The sequence below is a fragment of the Rutidosis leptorrhynchoides genome, chromosome 4 (assembly GCF_046630445.1).
Source record: "Rutidosis leptorrhynchoides isolate AG116_Rl617_1_P2 chromosome 4, CSIRO_AGI_Rlap_v1, whole genome shotgun sequence".
NCBI classification, from domain to species: Eukaryota; Viridiplantae; Streptophyta; class Magnoliopsida; order Asterales; family Asteraceae; genus Rutidosis; species Rutidosis leptorrhynchoides.
Window position 1 is genome coordinate 391,374,324 of NC_092336.1, and position 20,900 is coordinate 391,395,223.

At 33.3% G+C, this 20,900-nt stretch overlaps 1 protein-coding gene across 1 annotated transcript; it reads right to left on the reverse strand.

Annotated features, from left to right (window-relative positions):
• Nucleotides 1-929: 929 nt before the first annotated feature.
• LOC139844051 (uncharacterized) lies at nucleotides 930-12,595 on the reverse strand. The gene is made up of 13 exons (XM_071834261.1): nucleotides 12,577-12,595; nucleotides 11,502-11,676; nucleotides 11,078-11,189; nucleotides 10,822-10,864; nucleotides 10,437-10,637; nucleotides 9,920-10,096; nucleotides 8,974-9,832; nucleotides 4,960-5,168; nucleotides 4,361-4,465; nucleotides 3,490-4,254; nucleotides 3,003-3,341; nucleotides 2,691-2,916; nucleotides 930-1,903 (listed from the first exon to the last, which is right to left on the reverse strand). Exons 2-13 carry the CDS (start codon nucleotides 11,674-11,676, stop codon nucleotides 1,434-1,436), a joined length of 3,681 nt encoding a protein of 1,226 aa, XP_071690362.1. The 5' UTR covers nucleotides 12,577-12,595; the 3' UTR covers nucleotides 930-1,433.
• Nucleotides 12,596-20,900: the final 8,305 nt, after the last annotated feature.

Below are 20,900 nucleotides of genomic sequence, written 5' to 3' on the forward strand. Positions count from 1 at the left end.
AAGATTTAAAAAAAATGATCCTAGATCCACCTAGAATATCTGTACCTTATCTTCGATAACAATTACAAAGACGAAAGAACCACTAAATGAATGAGAGCACCGAACCGAATCTAACAAATAGAAAAGTATAAACACAAAATACATTTAACTATGAAGTATCTAATATCCTTAATTTACTAAGATTATCATATGATTTCTGTGTGTTTATTCATATTATTCCAAATTTGTAAAGTTATTTAAAACTTCATCATTTTCTTTGTGTTTTGACCATCAAAAGTAAGAAATGCTAAACCAAGTTTTGACATTATTTTTATGTGATTTTGTTTCAAAATTTAGAGCTTATAAAATATTAATATACTCGTGAAAATATGAGACAAATGATAGAAACATTATCATAAACACTTGAACACAAAAAACAACCTTGGTTTTACATCAAACGAATCAAACACTTCACAAATTGGAAAGTAATATTTGGCAAAAAAAAAAAAAAAATTTATGCTAGAGAATGATGAGAGAGAGAAAGATGAACTTTCTTCGCAATTGTAACCTTAAGTGTATTGAAAGATCTCATATTATAAGATTATTAGTTTAAAGATAAATGATGAATAAACTTTTGTAAGTAATTAGGTGATTAAACATTAGCTATTAGTAGATTACAATGATATGGTATCCAACGATTTTTTTAATGAACCAAGACTTGTATAAAATGCAATGTTAAAACATTGTATCTAGTTGTTTATATTTTTAAGCTTAGGCTCAATAAAGAATCCAATGATAATAGTTTTAAATTTTAAACTAAATTACTAAAGAATACACGATTTAAAATTTCATGATTAATAAAACTAATGGTAATATTTAACTTATGTTAACTTCATTATATACGAGTAATAACTTAGAATAAAATAAAATTAATTATATTAGACTTAGGATACAATGCGAGCCACCCCAAAATACATGTTTTACCTATTATCAATTTACAGTGATGTTCTAATTTTATAGACTATTACAAGGAAGTAGTGGTGGGGGTGGTACAACCCAAGGTTCGCTAGGTAGTGTTGGGAGTGGTGGGAATGATCTTCATGACAGTGGGTGGTAGCAATGGCGGCACACTGTTAGGTTCAGGAGGTAGTTGTGGCAGTGATTGTGTGGAAGAGTTTGATGATGGTGGTAGTGGTAGCGGCATAGCCCGAGTTTCAGAAGGTAGTGGTGGCACAATTGTGGCAGCGATTCTGATGACGGTGGTGTTGGCGGCAGTTGTTAGGCTAAGGATGTTGGGAGTGGTGGTAAATTTAGGGATTAGAGATTTGCAGGAGAGGTTAGTAGTGTGTTAGTTACATGCTGTGGTGGCATATCCTCGGTTAAGTTGCAAAATCAAGAGGTACAGATGATGTAGGCCTATATGGTCTAATATGTGGGGCCGGGCCCCTAGGTCCCTAGTGTGGGGCCGGAGAACAAATATCACTTCTTGGCAAAGTTCGCATATGTGAGGCAGGAAGACAAACTTCACCATTTGTAACAAGCGGCCGAATATGCGAGGCTTGACCTTGATTTGCAGCAGTGTTTGATGTGGCTGAGGTGGTAATTGGGATAATGACAGGTGGCAGTCTGGTAGTGGTAGTTGTGGTTAATGGGATGCTAGGACGGTTGGTAATAGGTGGTGGTTGGCTCGAGAAAAGATCTGCAGGTTGGTAAACAATCTGTAGCGGCGGTTGTGATTGAAGTGCCAGTGGTGTTGATGTTGGCGGTGGCGGTGATGTTGACACCATCGTTGAAAGTGGCGGTGATGTAGTCGGGTGACTACATGAAGATTGGCCGGATGAAGTTGAATCAGTACCAAGGGAACATCTCACAAGAGATGAACCGGAAGACCTATTCAGTTGCTGCATTAATTCAGTTTGCAAGCCTGCAATATATATAGGTTAGATTGATTGAAATTGGACAACTTCAATATTTACTGTAATGTTTCTCTTTAATTCTGCAGTTTTGATTTAATATACCCTTTCAAATACTCCAATTGATATAACTAAAAATTCATGTGAACTATCAATCAAATATCACCTTTCCACATGTTTAATTTTCATTTGAAAATGGAAACATTGAAAACTATATAGAAAATGCAAGAATAAAATGACTTTAAACACAAAAAAAACCCCAAATGTAGGGTATGAACTCAGATTCAAGGTGGATGCTTTGGTTGGGAGAAGGTAATAGTTCCGTTTCCCATCAGGTAGTTTAAATTCATGATTATGATTTTTGAGCAATATACATGAAGATATTTAAATTTCAAGTTGAAGTTGATTACAAAATACCCCCTAAAATTATGTGCCAAAGAGTAATAACGATATATAAACATTAAATTCAAATAAAACATAAAAAAAAGTAACCTTGAATCAAGTGGTAACCCTTATTTCAATTGATGTGTTTTACAGGGAAAATTTATTTTATAGAAATTAATATTTTAATCAATTAAAAAAAAATTATATTAAGAAAAAAATATAATTTCTTTATCCAAGACACAGAAAACTGACACTGACACTGAACCACTTCCCCACTTTCTCCCCAATGTCAGTTTTTCGGTGTGCCCAGTCATCATCAGAAAGACACTGAAAACCCATCACAACTCCTTGTGCTCTTATGTCACTGCTCTTATAAGGCAAATATAGCACCAAGACCAATTCTCATAAGCGTACCTTGATATTTTCCTGCATTGCCAGAAAGCGCAAGTTGTTGACACTTAGACCTGAAGGCAGCTGCCAATATTATATTTTTCGTAGCTCGCTTGACATTCGCATCAATTTCCTTCTTCTTTAACTGAAAAGCTGCCTCTTCCTCTTGACACTTGGCTTCATACTTGAGACTTATTTCGGCACACATTTTTGTTATCTCCTCCTCACAATCAAAATTTAGCCTTTCTTCCTGCACAAAAAAGAAGACCAAACACAATGATAAACAAAGCTTAATAGGCTCTGTATATTATTATGAGTAAAATAATAGAGACTAACTGTTTCTTCATGCAACTTGACAACATCATCCATCGCTAAGCGTAACCGCGCCTCTTCAGCTTCAAGTGGAGTAGCATGATTTGGAGTCTGTAGGCCCGCATGGTTAACATAATCATACATATTTGAAGTGAAAGACGAAGTGTTAGGATTTTGGATTTCTGCAGTAACCGGAGACGTGGGTTCCCCTGGTGATGAAACTTCCAGAATGATCTGACCGAGTTGACCGGCATCTAAAGATGGTCTACATTCAACATCAATTTCACTCAAAGAATTAGGTTCATTATCTTGATTTTCACGATGTGGAAATGGTTGACCTTGAAGAGACTCATTTTCAGTTTCCTAACAAGACAAAAAAGTTCGTTTTCAAAGTTGAATTCACAATTTCAAGAAAGATGCACTAACAAGACAAAAATTAGTCCAAATTCAAATTTGACATTTTCATAAATGATGCACAAATTAAAAAAAATTGACAATGCAAATAACGTACCAGAATTATCACTTCAGGTGATGAATTTGTAGAGGCTAGATTACTACTGAAACTGCGCAAATCTATACGGTCTTCACCACCATATGACCCTTCATCAATTGAACCAGCCTCATTATGGTGCTCGATGTCATCATGATGTTGTGTTGAAACTTCTCCAATTGGCACGCTCGATACTACTGCATCAGTCACCTGTTTTTCAAGGGTAAGATTACCTTCTGCCACATTAATATGATCCACAGGTTCGTAATGACTGGGGCCCACCTCAGGGCTATTGTCATTAGGCCCATGTAAAGACTGTCCACCGTTAACTCTCAGCTGACTCGCCTTTTCTTTAAGATAAACCTCCCTCTTTTTTTTGTGTTTTTTCAGTTTCTTAACGAAACTTTCTTTTAATTTAGTCAATTTCTCGGATTTTACAGAGCTTTTCCGATGCATTGAACGAATACGCGCTTGATCCGTTCTGTAATTATTTTCTAAGCTCACCCTCTGCTCTTCCCATTTTCTCAAAAACTTGTTAATCTCCTTTCTGTAAGACAGCGTACGTTGAGATTTTTCAGTGTCGAGTTTCGCCCGTTTAGGAGAGAAAATGGATTCTTTTGAAGCGGGTCGCTCCGTTTGTAAAAATGATTTCTTCACTGGTTGTAGCTTACCGTATACCGAGTATGCTTCTTCAATATGGCAGATGAACTTTAAGTGTTTCTTTGCAATATTGAAGGATTTAAGCCTATCGATGTTGATATTTTGAAGTGCAGAGCACATCCAACACTATAACATGACAGACAGCGTGTTAGTGGACGATATATTGAAAATTGAAAATTTCTAAAGAAAACAAAAACAAAAACAAAACTCACTATTTGTTAAAATTTCATACCATTGATATCATTAAAGCCTGTAATTTACTCCTGTGTTCATTGCTGAGACGATAATTTTCAAGCACAAATTCTAGAAATTTCTCCACTGTGATCTTAACATCATCCTGCATTTACAGTTGAAGATATCTAAGCACATATGAAGTATCTGTACAAAAGCATCACAAATCCATACTCGGATGAAAAAAATAATATGTCCAGTTGATATAATTTCTTTCACTCATGTGGACATAATCGGGTTAAACTTCACTAGAACATACCAAACGGGTCAAAAACCTTTATCTAAAACATCTTTTATTCAAAGATTCAGAACAACCCGAGATACTATATGAACTGCCACTTGGAGAATTAAACCTTAAATAAAGTTTGTCTATTTAACCGTTAGCACTAGAGGTGGCGATTTTGACCTATCCCTGATTAATGGGTCTATTTGGGTTGTCTTTTAACTCAAAAAGGTCAGATGAAGAAGACAATTAAATTAAAAGAGAATAAAATACTATCCAAGGGTTGAACGTTTGACAGTAGTGAGTAGGGGGACCCGTTTCCAAACCTGTGCATCTTCATGATAAGAAATATATGATACCAACATTAAGGAACTTACCGATAACTTAAGAACGTTGAAGAGATCAAACATAGTGGCCTTCAGAAGGTCATGTAGACACTTATCATTATCAACAGTAGCCGATTTTGGAGTGGAGCTGTTCTGACTGGTATATATTTTTTGAACCGAAAACCTTCCTTTTTCACCTCTGGTCCGCGTGTTTTTGTGAGAAGATTTCATATTAGCAGTAGACTGAAACTGAACAGCCCCTGAAACAACATATAAATGCTGCAAGCTATAAGTTACTATATTAAACCAAAGAAAGAGAGAGTGTGTGTGTGTGAGTGTATATATATATATATATATATATATATATATATATATATATATATATATATATAGTGGTAGGATCAAGGGGGAAGTAACCAATCTGGGGGAAGCGGAGGGAAGCAATTTTTTTTTTTTCTTTTTTTTAAAAACTTTGTTCACGAACATTATAGATTGGATGAAAATACGAACATATAATAAAGACACTTTGTGATAAATGTTTTTATTTTGACGGGAAAACGCTCGAAGATTTAATATATAACAATTATCGTGTTTTTCGAGCTTATGTTGAGATTTTAGATATTAGGGTTTAGAAATTTAGGGTTTAGGGTTTAGATTTAGGGTTTAGATTGAGTTTTTAACACGAACGGTTTAGAGTTTAGGGTTTGGTGTTTTGGGTTTATGGAATAAACCCAAAACACCAAACCCTAAACCCTAAACTCTAAATCGGGCTAAATTTTACTTCACAAAACATGAAGAAAAAAAACGTTCATATTCTTCACGAACAATATTATCTTGAATGTTATTTTTGTCGATCGTTTTCCCGCCTAAATAATAACATTCATCACGAAGTGTCTCTTCTAAATGTTCATATTTTCATGTGATCTTGATGCCGGGAAAAAAAAATTCCAAAAAAAACGGGAAAAAAAAAAAATTTGCTTCCCCCCGATTGGTTACTTCCCCATTGATTCTGCCCCTATATATATATATATATATATATATATATATATATATATATATATATATATATATATATATATATATATATATATATATATATATATATAAGGTCATCAAGAGGGAAGCACTTTTTTGGGGGAAGGGGGAAGTAAACCTTTTATTTTTATTTTTTCGTTTTTCTTTGAATTTTTTTTTTCAAATATTAAGATCACATGAAAATATGAACATTTAAAAAAGACACTTTGTGATGAATGTTACTCCGTATTATTTTGGTGGGAAAACGCTCGAAGAAATAAATGATAACATGCATCATGAGTAATGTTTCAATCAGAGGTTTTTTTTTTCATCGTTGTTTTTTCATCTTATGTGAAGTTTTTTTTCTTCAAAATTTAGCCCGATTTAGAGTTTAGGGTTTGGGGTTTAGTCCCTAAACCCAAAACCCAAAACTCTAAACCGTTCGTGTTAAAAATTTAATCTAAACCCTATTTTCTAAACCCTAAACCCTAATTTCTAACCCCTTAAAAAAAACTTTAATTAAAACATTACATATGATGCATGTTATCATTTATTTCTTCGAGCGTTTTCCCGCCAAAATAATAACATTTATCACAAAGTCTCTTTTTTAAATGTTCATATTTTCATGTGATCTTAATGTTTTAAAAAAAATTCGAAAAAAATTACTTCCCCAAAAGTGCTTCCCTCTTTTGATTAAAACCATATATATATATATATATATAGGGGTAGGATCAAGAGGGAAGTAACCAATCGAGGGGAAGCGGGGAAGCAAAAACTTTTTCTTTTTTTTTCGTTTTCTGAAAAAACTTTGTTCGAAAAAACTTTGTTCACGAACATTATAGATAGGATGAAAATATGAACATTTAGTAGAGACACTTTGTGATAAATGTTATTATTTTGGCGGGAAAACGCTCGAAGAAGTAATATATAACAATAATCGTGTTTTTCGAGCGTATGTTGAGGTTTTAGCTATTGGGGTTTAGATATTAGGGTTTATAGGGTTCAGATATTAAGGTTTAAAAATTTAGGGTTTAGATTTAGGATTTAGATTGAGTTTTTAACACGAACGGTTTAGGGTTTAGGGTTCGGTGTTTTGGGTTTATGGAATAAACCCAAAACACCAAACCCTAAACTCTAAATCGGGCTAAATTTTACTTCACAAAACATGAAAAAAAAAACGTTCATATTTTTCACGAACAATATTATCTTGAATGTTATTTTTATCGATCATTTTCCCGCCTAAATAATAACATTCATCACGAAGTGTCTCTTCTAAATGTTCATATTTTCGTGTGATCTTGATGCCGGAAAAAAAAAATTCCAAAAAAAAATAAAAATTTGCTTCCCCCCGATTGGTTACGTCCCAATTGATCCTGCCCCTATATATATATATATATATACATATATATATATATATATATATATATATATATATATATATATGTATATATATATATATATATAGGGGCAGGATCAATTGGGAGGTAACCAATTGGGGGGAAGCAAAAAAATAAAAATTTCGTTTTTTGAAAAAACTTTGTTCACGAACATTATAGATTGGATGAAAATAAGAACATTTAGAAAAGACACTTCGTGATGAATGTTATTATTTTGGCGGGAAAACGATCGACAAAAATAACATTCAAGATAATATTGTTCGTGAAGTTAACGTTTTTTTTTCATTTTTTGTGAAGTAAAATTTAGCCCGATTTAGAGTTTAGGGTGTTTTGGGTTTATTCCATAAACCCAAAACACCAAACCCTAAACTCTAAACCGTTCGTGTTAAAAACTCAATTTAAATCCTAAATCTAAACCCTAAATTTCTAAACCCTAATATCTAAACCCTAATATCTAAACCCCAAGAGCTAAAACCTCAGCATACGCTCGAAAAACACGATAATTGTTATATATTACTTCTTCGAGCGTTTTCCCGCCAAAATAATAACATTCATCACGAAGTGTCTCTACTAAATGTTCTTATTTTCATCCCATCTATAATGTTCGTGAACAAAGTTTTTTCAAAAAACGAAAAAAAAAAAAAATTTTGCTTCCCCCCGATTGGTTACTTCCCTCTTGATCCTATATATATATATATATATATATATATATATATATATATATATATATATATACGTACATACGTACATATGTACATATATGTATACATATATATATGTATACATATGTATACATATATATATATATATATATGTATATATATATGTATACATATACATATATATGTATATATATGTATACATATATATGTGTATATATATATATACTGGTAGGATCAAGAGGGAAGTAACCATTCGGGGGAAAGCGGGGGGAAGCAAAATTTTTTTTTTTTTTTTTTTTCGTTTTTTGAAAAAACTTTGTTCACGAACATTATAGATGGGATGAAAATATGAACATTTAATAAAGACACTTTGTGATAAATGTTTTTATTTTGGCGGGAAAACGCTCGAAGAAGTAATATATAACAATTATCGTGTTTTTCGAGCGTATTTTGAGGTTTTAGATATTAGGGTTTGAATATTAGGGTTTATAGGGTTTAGATATTAGGGTTTAGAAATTTAGGGTTTAGGGTTTAGATTTAGGGTTTAACACGAACGGTTTAGAGTTTAGGGTTTAGGGTTTAGGGTTTGGTGTTTTGGGTTTATGGAATAAACCCTAAACCCTAAACCCTAAATCGGGCTAAATTTTACTTCACAAAACATGAAGAGAAAAAAAACGTTAACATTCTTCACGAACAATATTATCTTGAATGTTATTTTTGTCGATCGTTTTCCAGCCAAAATAATAACATTCATCACGAATTGTCTTTTCTAAATGTTCATATTTTCATCCAATCTATAATGTTCGTGAACAAAGTTTTTTCAAAAAACGAAATTTTTTTTTTTTTTTGCTTCCCCCGCTTCCCCCCGATTGGTTACTATATATATATATATATATATATATATATATATATATATATATATATATATATATATATATATATATATATATATATATATATATATATATATATACTAAACACTTGCTGTTCACCTTTGTTTAGGTTTCCTGTTACCGTTTCAATTACCGGATTTACAGTCGTCCTACGTATCTTCACACGACCACCATCCTCTGTACTTGTTCCCTTAGTCGCTCCATCTAAGTGACGGGTTCGTTTCCTTTGTCCATCGGTCGAAAAAGGTACAAATTTCCAATTTGGATATCTTCCCTCCAACAACTTTTTCCAGATTATATGAGGTTGGTCACTATCGGGTAACTGGTTTTTTGTCTCATTATTACCAGAAACTCCAAATTTTTGAACGCACGTTATGATCGACTTAGATTTACCATTGCCTTCAAATTTGTTAGAAATTAAGTTTAAAAACTCCTCCACCACATCCTTCAAATATGATTCTTCAAATGAGATACCGAAAACGGATCCACGATGAAATTCGGTCAATCTGTCAAATAAGTCAGAGGCTCCCCACATAAGTAAGGCATCATATCTACTCCTAACATTGTGCAATCTGCTCTCATTGGTATCAGCAAGTTTAAGAATTTTTTCTTCCAAAGTAGATGATGAATATAAACGAAAAATCATAATTTGTTCCAAGTGAGAATCAACTGATATCTTCTGTAGGGATTTTAAATCATTTGCAGGAGTCAAGTCGCTATCGAAAATGAATATAATATCAATTGATGTTAGTTTGATGCTTGGATGACACGCACGATGATCTAGTAAGAAAAAAGGTATGGTCAAATCTTTGTTAAATTTGTTCACAGCAGTTTGCCTTTTTGAAGACTGGAGTCCAGTTAACACACACTCGTACGAGTCTTCACCGAACCTTTGTTGTACAAAATCAAATAACATATCCCCAACAGAATGAACACCTTTTCTGGTAACCGTCGCAGACTAAACGATAGAAACAAACAAATTAATCAATAAAAATTCATGAAACAAGTTGGACATTAGTGCATCTTTAAGTTAATTAATCATTACCTGAAAAAGTATAAGCACTCTTAATGAGCGTTTTTTAATCTCGGGCAGTACATGATCAAGAAACTGTAGTTTACCACTTGCTTTTATGTCAGCATCCAGTTTTAACATAGTTGGTTCTTGATTCTTTAAGATTTTGCTGTGAAGTGTAGGATCTACGACATAGGGGTGATTACAACACTTCAGGGCAAAAAAATAAGATTTAAATTAGATACAATCAAAGATGATTTTCAATTTGGAATTGCATAAAAAGTGTTGATATAAAATTAAATGGTCACTAAAGGAATTAGGATCATCATAACATCTTAGGTCGTTTCATCAAATTACAAAGTGGTACACAATCGGCTCTACAACAATAGTCCCTCGGACTCGGAAAGTAACAACGAAAATGGCGGATAATAGCATTCACGGTTAGACAAAGTTAGTTAATCAATGTGACTTATAGCAGTAATATAAGGTAGAAATCAAGGCACTAAAGGCTCAATATTGAAAGTATTGAATGAATATCGACAGAAAATACCTTACGATTGGAAACAAAAATGTCATATAGAGCCCCACCAACGGTATCTTTTAAGCCACAACAAAGAGCCGTTGCATTAGAAAGTAGAGTAGCACAATACTGTTCAAGTTGCACATTAGACAGTTGAACGGGAACCCAGAATTCTACAAATTTTCCATAATTATGAACGTTGGCACCAGCGGCTTCACATGTCCCTGTAACCTAGTGTAAAACAAGAATTACTAAACAAATATAATAAATAAACTTCCAATGAGTAAACTCAGTTAGATATTAAAAAATTATCCTTGCTTTTTAACCATCGAAACCTTAGAAATATAATCTAATATTTGGTCTCTTAATTAAATTACAGACAATAATGAAAAAGCACATCAAACTATTGACGAACCTTGTCGCAAGGGTCAAGTTCCTGTTGATTCGCTATATCATGCCTGCAGAATAAGGCTAGCATTCATGAGACTAGTGGTTAAAGCATTCTACTTAATGTTCGTACCATCAAAAAGGAAAATTCAAAACAATAATGCTATTTATTGGGGTATAGGATACTCAATGAATTCTGTTAAAACCTAAAAAAGGATAACTTAACCCTCAGTTAATTAATTTGTATAAAAAAAAATGTGGTTCGAGGAAAGCACTAATCTCACCTGGATGATGATGTGTGGAAGATATGGTTATCATTATGTGCACAAGCATCATAATCGGCATTCCGATTAGATGCCGAGCACTCGCCACCAACTTGTTTCTCCATATACACATCTAACATGCCAAAAAAAATTATTATAAAAAGAAAAAAAGGTTTAACTACTATAGTTAAAATACGGTAATTGAAAGCATTATATCCGTTGATTATAATGACAACCATTAACAAAAAAGAAAAAAACTTCCACGCTGAATCATTATAAGTTTTTAAATTAAGATACTATATTACTATTAACTGTACAATATCTAGTAATCTGATTATAATGAGTTTTGGAGCTCTGTAAATACTAGAAGAGAGAACATTTCATTAAGAAAGGGTATGGAAAAATACGATGATAGACGACAAAGTTATAAATTTAAGGTAAGTACCTGATTCAATTCTTATTCGTTGAGGTGTGAATAAAGACTTATAACGATTAGCGTTAAATATCTTCCTTTTTCTACTATCAACACCTGGATGCTGCCTTCCATCAAGAGCATTCTGTTTAACACATTTTCTTAATCCCGCTATAATAGCAGTAGATGCATCTTTCGTCTTAGCCATCTGTCAAATAATGCAACATAATTATATTTATATATCAACATATATAAGCAAAATTCAGTAGTTGAGTTGCACATGCAAAGTTGCATACTAATAGAACCCTTCACATCTTAACAATCAAAAAATAAGTATATTATCATCCAACTGATGACTTAAAGTTTCAAGTCTCGCATTCTGCTTTACATAGAATATAACTACTTACAGTTCAAATTCTTTAGTCGTAAAACAAAATTAACTTGAAGAAGTCATCAATCTTTCTAACACTATCAAACTACACTCTCCCGTAGGTAACACATGGCACGATAACAGATACAAATAAACAAATTAACCACACTCCAAACTCAATTTTTTTTCTTTTTTTTTTCTTTTTTTTTTTAAAGGCAAGCTTGCATCAGCGTATCATTTATTTCAACGACACTCATCATTTGCACACACACGCGCTTTCGGGCAGGAAACCCGAACCACACTCTGAGGATCCGACCCTTAAACCATCCCGAGGGGCAGGAGGGCCGGACCTTAGTCCCGGAGCGGGTCGGTAAAACCTTCCCTTTGGGCCACCTTCAAGAAATATATTTCAATTCCTAGAGCGGGTGACGAGGTTCGAACCCGAGACCTCTAGCCCTGCGAAACTCAATAACGCGAAAATATCCATGATTCAATAAAAATCAAGCAAAGAAAATGTAAAAATGAATCATGTGTCAACGGATAATTTAGCCTAAGTTTATCATTACAATATCTAGGTTTAAACCATAAACCCTAAAATAACTTACATATTTTGCACATGTATCATATTACAAATTACAAACTAGCTTAATAATATGAGCAAATTATTGATAAAATTTATGAGCAAATTATGTAAGGAAAGAAACAACTGAGACTGTAACTGAAATAATAAAAACTTACGGCAAATATATATATGTCTATGATTTTAAGATCGATAAGCTGCCGTTGGAAAATTAGGGTTTTAGAACGTCATACATTAAACGAAATTCTTTTTCTTCCAAAAAAAAAGAAGACGTTATTCGGAATATAAATGTTTCTCCGATGGTATGAAATAAGGAAAAGTTGTAAAGGGCTGTTGTAAGGTGTGTGTGTGTGTGTGTGTGTGGACTAAGTAGCTCGAAACCCCAAGGTTGTAGCCGGAGTTTATGTGCAAGTACGGTAGCTGGAGGTTGTTTTTTTAAACTAAGGGCCTGTTTGGACAAATAGTAGCTTATTTTTTAAACTAGGGATGTGTTTGGTACACAAGTTTTTAGTTTAGAAGCGAAAGCTTAAACTTATTTTTTTTCATAAACTACAGCAACTTTTGGCAGACAAATATTTCAAAGTTTATGAAAAAAATAAGCTTTGAAAAAATAAGCTAGTTCAAGTAGTTTTTGAAAATAAGCTAAGAAGTTTAAGGAAGTAAAATTTACTTTATTATCCCCTAAATCATTATTTATCATTTATTTTTTTGTCCTTTTATGTCATTTTACATACATAAGCTCCAGCTACTTTACCAAACACTTATAAGCTTCTTAGCTTATAAAGTTTTAGAGCGACTCAGCTAAACTTTCCACAAAGGTCTAAACTTTCTTAAGCATAATAGAATACATGGTTTGCCATATCCGGGAGGCGTGATGTGTTTTGATGCTTTCATTAATGATTGGGTTGAAAAGATAGTTAGGCCCTTAAAAAAGTTTAACCATAAAGAACACCATGGCTAAGTCAGGTTTGACTTCCATGAACACGTTCGGTTATCCTAACGGTCTGATCCTTTATGTGTTTAAACAAACAGTTCCTTAATTAACTAAGAATCCCTCAAGCGGGGTGCAATGCTTGAGACCGCGCTATGGTGAAGTGTACTAATCAGCACTGACCGGGTTTCATGGCCTTAAGTAGCAGAGGTGCAGCTTACAACAATCGTTGTGCTCCAGCGTGCATGTACAAAGTTTATATGCTTGGTGACTACACTAGCATGGTCTAGGACCGACAATGTACTAGGGGTCTAGTTAGATGTTTCACTACGAAAGAGTCCTCAGTCGGAATCTAAGGCTCGGTGGACTTACTACAACCAGTGTGCCTCAGTCAAACTTACGTTGTATCCGATAGACTTCTCTTACCAAGGGGTGACACAGATAATGCACTCTGAATCGGGGTTCGTGACTTCCCAATAACAGATCCGATAACTACGTACTATTAGTTGGAAAAACGATTGAGTTTAAAGCATAATCGAAAAGCATCTTGACAACATACACAAACCATAATATTATTTCGGCATTATAACTGACTATATCATAGCATACACTAAAGATAACTAGTCGCTAATCATGGCAACAATATCACAAAACATAATAATGGAAGACATTGTATAAAGGCAAATGATAGAAGTACCAGTAGATTAGTTCCGAATACAAAAGTGACAACTTCAAACTCCAGACCGCTCCTAATCTTCGACGTTCTTCTCCGGATACTAGGTTTCCCGTGTGACGACCCGGAGATTTCCGACCAAATTTAAACTTGATCTTAATATGGTTTCGACACGATAAGTAAATTTTGTTAAACTGAATTTCAAAAACTTTCAACTGTGTTCATGTATACATTTAATCTTCGACCATTCCTGACGATTCACGAACTACTGGTTGTAAATAGATATATATATATATATATATATATATATATATATATATATATATATATATATATATATATATATATATATATATATATATATATTACTTGAAAACGTTAACAAAGTTTTAAACATATAATGTTATAAATTATTTGTCTCCATATATATATACTTAATATATTTATCTACATAATAGTATATTATTAAAACTTATGTATAATTTGTATATTGAATATAAATATATATTTGGATGTTTTAAGTACACTTGTATCTTACTTCGTTTTCACATCTCTTTTTGTTTTTCCGTTTAAAGAATTGTCAGAAGGCAGTATTCAGATTGTGAAATTAAGTACTCAATTTATTTCTTCTTTTTCCTATGATTGAATTTTGGTATGATACATGCAGAAAAAGTGGTATTAGTTTTAAGACTTGTTATTACCGGTTGTGTGTAAGAGACTTAATGTAATATAACTATGTGTTAATTATGTACTCCACTTATGTTTTGTCATTCTAAAGAAAAGAACCAACAAAGGTGCACAGATATTACTTTATTCACATGGCCATTAAGAAAAAGAAATCAATCAAGATGCTAAATTTGTTTTACACGTATTATAATTCAACTTATACAGTTACATATTGCAACTTGGTCTAAACATGCAGTTATATATTGCTACCATTCATCATGCATAGAAACCACACATAAATTCTTTTCTTTTCTTCCAACTGCACGACACTTTGCTACTTCCCTTGCTATCATTCAGCGATTACTAGGATCAATAACCATCGGTTACCACCAACATGGGTCACCAAGCCATCACAAGAATCGTCCATTGTTGGAAATGTTTTACCGAAGAGAATCACCCCAAAAACTTGCTGCCATCGAAGTCACTGCAGCTGCGCTTGATTTCTTTCTGTTGTTCGACCAATAACTAGAACCAAAGACCTAGAACGATTGATTTGTTGCTGCTATTCTCGTTTCGATTTCAGCTGAAAACACCACTTGAAACCCACTCATTTCCATCTTTTTCGATCAATCATCACCACCGAATCACCCAATTATTTCCATCGACACCCCAACAGCAAATCACATCCTTACCTCGCCATCACCCACCCCTCTCATCATCTCTCTCTCCCTCTCTTCATTTTCTTTATGCAACTACTACACCCGACCACTATTACGATTCGATGCATTGCTGCAACTAGTTCCTGTTTTGAACCGAAGACACACCACCATACACGGCTACCATGCTTCACCTCTAACACAACCATCATCCACCATACCACCACGATTTGATCACAAGACACCACAATAGTTTTCTGGTCCTCTTCGATTTGCATGATCAAAATGATAACCATCACACAAACAACCATGGATTACCCACTTTGCTCGAACTTGCTCCTGTCTATTTCGGTTCAAGATGACACCAACACCGTTGTTAAATACATAGTACTACACAGTGGAACACAAACACACATAATCATCACGTCTTCCTTTTCTTCATTTGAAGGTATAACCTACGATCACAACTTCACCATCATAAACCACCAATTATAACCACCTCTCTCTACTATATTTTCTTCATAAACCCATTAAAAACGCCACCCTCCATTTTCGTTTTTCTGTTTCAACAGTCACCGGACCACCCTCTAATAACCAACACCACCAGTCACAGCTATTGCAGATGCTACGTTACTGTTTCTCGTTTTCCTGGTTAATCGAATAAGCTACTGCTGCTACGTGTGGTTCTTCTGTTTCCGATCATATATGTTATTATTGCTACAGTTACAGCCGACTATCACCATCAAATCATCACAACCATCGTGCTTACTTCTGCTACTTGTACGTTTCTTATTCTGTCTCGTTTAATGGAACCCACAACCAACGAAACCTATTTAATTATTGCCACTGTGGCATCTGAGTTCAGCGTATCTATTCACGAAACAATATTACATGATGATAATATTTAAGAAAATGATGTTATAGAAAGTTGTCTTCCATTAATTATTGAAAGAAAGTAAAGAATTGGTGAAAGTGGAAACATGTTGACCTACTTTTTGCTTCTGTTTCCGGTACTGGATCGAATTGGGGATATATATATATTATTAATTGGGTCGGTTAAGGTATGGGATTGAGAAATGGGCCGAATGTTTTTATATTGATGATTGGGCCACGAATCCAATTTGAGTTGGGCCGAGTGATGTTTTCTTTGTTGGGCCGTAATTGTTGTTGTTGGGCTATGAGTAAATTGGGACGAGTTAAAAGAATTTTAATAGTGATAACAATAGAAAATGATAAGCAGAGCATTGGTTTAGGAGGGTATCTGTTGAACGAGAGGTCTTGGGTTCGAGCCTCGTCTGAGGCATTTTTTTTAGAGAAGCTTCTTAATGGGTATACACTCTTATTTTACTTAGTATTATTATTATTATTATTATTATTATTATTATTATTATTATTATTATTATTATTATTATTATTGTTATTATTATTATTATTGTTGTTGTTGTTGTTGTTGTTGTTGTTGTTACTATTAATATTGTTGTTAATATTATTATAAATCGTAATCTTAATAATAATAATATAATGATATTTGTGTAAAAAGAAATGAAATTTACTATGTTATGATGACCATATGTATATAAAAGGTTATAAAAATATTAACACGATGCATATAAGTATATGTATATAAAAGATTAGGAATACCAATATTATTATAAAAACATATTTTAATATAATCCTATATATATAAAGATATTAATTTTAATATATTACATAATATAAATAAACTTAGTCAATTAAATGTGATATGTGTTAATATATATACATTATATAGGTTCGTGAATCCAAGGCCAACCCTGCATTGTTCAGTTGTTCAATATAGTCATATGTATTTTTACTACAAAATACATTAGGTGAGTTTCATTTCCCTTTTTACTCATTACATTTTTGGGCTGAGAATACATGCAAATGCTTTATTAACTGTTTTACAATATTTATATGCGTGAGTTCATTTAATTCCCTTTTACTCTTTACATTTTTGAGACTGAGAATACATATGCTGTTTTTACAACTGCTTTATTAAATGCTTTTGAAATATATTTTGAACTTCGAATACATGAAATGCTTTTATAAATGTTTGACGAGATAGACACAAACAAAACATTCCTCGAATGAATTATTATGCAGACAGAAGTTCTGCAGATTATTATTGAATTTCGTGGACATGATAATTGCCACCATTGAATTATGTGGACATGATAATTGCCACCATTGAATTATGTGGACATGATAATTGCCACCATTGAGTTATGTGGACATGATAATTGCCACCAATTGAAGTGAATGTTATATATCGAGAGAATGATTTTATACATAGGTTATGTGTATGATATTTTGTACACTAGATATGTGTACGGTTACAAAGATTTGTTAAAATGGTTTCGTACACGAGAAATGTGTACTGTATTTAAAGAATATCGCATGTACATTACAGGTGGGTATAGGATTCGGGCCCATTTGTACCATGCATGATTTAAATCCCGTGGTCTATCAAAATGATAAATTTTTATTGTTTTATGATAAACTTATGAACTCACCAACCTTTTGGTTGACATTTGAAAGCATGTTTATTCTCAGGTATGAAAGAAATTTTCCGCTGTGCATTTGCTCATTTTAAGGACATTATTTGGAGTCGATCATCGCTCTGGGATTAAATGTTGATGACTTCGTCCAGATGGATTAGGACGGGTCTTCACAGTTGGTATCAGAGCGGTGGTCTTAGCGAACCATGTCTGCATTAGTGTGTCTAACTGATAAGTCATTAGGATGCATTAGTGAGTCTGGACTTCGACCGTGTCTGCATGTCAAAAGTTTTGCTTATCATTTTGTGTCAAAAATTACCTGTTTACCATTCTTAGAGAATCAGTTGCTTATTATTCTTAGTCTAGACACGTTTTACTGCATTGACTGCATGAATAGTGTATAGACAAAATTCATATCTTAGCGTATCTGCTACTTCATATCTTAGCATATCTGTTACTGTAACTTTGCCTGACAACTTCCGTAGATTCCTCCGTAACTTATGGGATTTTAGTATTATATATGCAAATGTAAATTATGTATTGCAGGGTACTAATCTACATCCTATAATCTATTTCTTATCGAAAATCCTTCATCTGATCATACGAGATGAATACTGCAACCAGTTCGAGTCCCTCAGATTCCAATAGCTATTCCGATAGTTATTCCGATAGCTATTCCGACATAGATGTTCACCTAAGCTCCGAAAACAGCGCCATCGGCATGAATCAACCAATCAGCCATTATCAATTCATCTGATGGGTTCGTAGTCGACTTAATTAATGGAAATGCGCAGAAGATAATCCCTTCCACCAACCGAATTCACCTCTTGACAATGAACCTGAAGCGTTTACCGGCGAACCTGTTCGAAACACCATTTTCAGTCTCATTTTCAGGGTAACTCGACAAGATTATATTCTATCCATAATTCTGAACCTCATTCATCCGCTCGTTCCGACCGACAATCATCCTGGAGTAATAAGTCAACGAACTTCGCGCTCGAATAATCAATTCGGAGAATATGGTGCAAAATGTTCCAGCTTCAGCAACATCACCGGCACCAACAGTACCATTAATAACAGCACCAGTACCACCAACAACCCAAGTTTCAACATCTCACGCCTCAACATCTCATTCCGTACCTCGATGTATAATCATCGTTCTACGTATCATTCTACATCAATTATCTTCGTCCTTCATGACGATTAAGTAATCTCTAATATTTTAGAGATTATGTATTTTAGTTCTAACGATAAATCAAATGAGATTAATATCATATTAACTCATTAAATCCACGATTTACATCTGAAGAAAATATATATGTATATATATTTTCATAAAGATTGTAATTAGAAATTCTTTTGTACAAACTATTAATGGTGAAAATATTTTAACGGGTAGGTAATACCCGAGGAAATATTTAACTTTCATATTAACATGTTATACTGTACATTATTCAAATTCGATTCAACAATCATTTACTATCCTATTTACATCCACCGATGCATGTATCCGTTCACCACAGAATAACCATTTTCATTCAAAATTTCAAATTGAATTTTGACCTATCAGAATCCAACAAGTGGCATAATGAAGAAAAACATTGGACAAAATAAAAATTTGTTAGAAACAAACAAATTAACTATGAGAAATTTTGTTAAGAATCCACGCTAACAAAATCCTAGCTAACTGTTCCTAGCTAACTGTTAATTCCGTATTACATTTTAATTATCGCAATTTATTTATCGCAATTTAATTATCGCAATTTTAATTCTCGCAATTTTATTTATCGTCATTTAATTTCTGTTATTTATGTTACGCACTTTAAATATTGGGACACGTATACAAGGTTTTGACATATCATATCAACGCATTTATATATATTATTTTTAATAACCATAGACACTCTATATGCAGTAATGATCGAGTTCTCTATACAGGGTTGAGGTTGATTCTATAATAATATATATAATTTGAGTTGTGATCGAGTTTGAGACATGTACACGGGTCACGATACGTATTAATTAATTCGAATATTATATATTAAACTGTATATAAATTATTGGACTGTTAACTGTGGACTATCGACTGTGGACGAATAATATTGGACAATTAAAATGAATTAAAATACTGATTATAATATATGAAACTAAATAATTCTTCAAGTTTGCCACTTGATTTCATCTTAAACCTCGTTTGTATCTCGACGATTACAATCTGCGTTCAAATCTTCCACAATTTTTGAAAACACCTCAATCAAGAGGATGAACCAACCGCACTTCATCTACAGAAGGAAAGATTTACGCATATAGTTATGCACCTGAGAAACTCTCAGCAACTGAGTAAAAGTTTAACACGTAGCCGCGTCAGATCCTTTGGCATGTATTAGCAAAAATAACTTTGCGATCCCTTTTCAAAGTAGCCAATTTTGTCACAGCTCCAGCAAGTCAACTTCGACTTTTCATTCGAAGTAGCCTTACTATAATCCTGATATATACAATTACCCTTTTGATACCGGAGAATTCTTTTATATTCCACCATATTACCAGCAGACGTACTAGTAACCTCGTTGCTTCTTTGCTTATATCTCTCTGATAAATCATTATACTTATTCATTGAAACCCTATCATATACTCATCCGCATCTTGTAACGAGAACTGCCATACCAATTACCGGGAATCAGTAATCAGTACTTTGAAAACTCACAGCATATCTACATCAACAGTTATATGTATAACATTTATCTCTTAGAATTATGATCTTTCATTCTGAAATTCTAAAAAGCACTCAGTATACAAATCAATACTCTGAATGTTGAAAAAGCTGAATGAAGCAGCAAAAACCGTAGACAACTGTAAACAACCTTAATCATCGGAAGTTTGATGATAAAGAATAGTATGTCGGAAAAGCTCATAAAAGTTGGAACTGGAAAACGGATTGAGCTAACCACGAAGGAGACCAAGGATAAATACAAGAACCATACCCTATATTCAAAGAATCCAGGTAACTTTGGAACCGTTGAAATCTTTAGAGAATATC

Coding starts and splice junctions, on each gene's coding strand:
- LOC139844051 (XM_071834261.1), bottom strand. CDS start 11,676: ATGGCTAAGACGAAAGATGCATCTACTGCTATTATAGCGGGATTAAGA. Junction 10,638..10,821: donor AACTTGACCCTTGCGACAAG/GTTCGTCAATAG, acceptor GTTTTACACTAG/GTTACAGGGACATGTGAAGC. Junction 9,833..9,919: donor GAGTGCTTATACTTTTTCAG/GTAATGATTAAT, acceptor TCTATCGTTTAG/TCTGCGACGGTTACCAGAAA.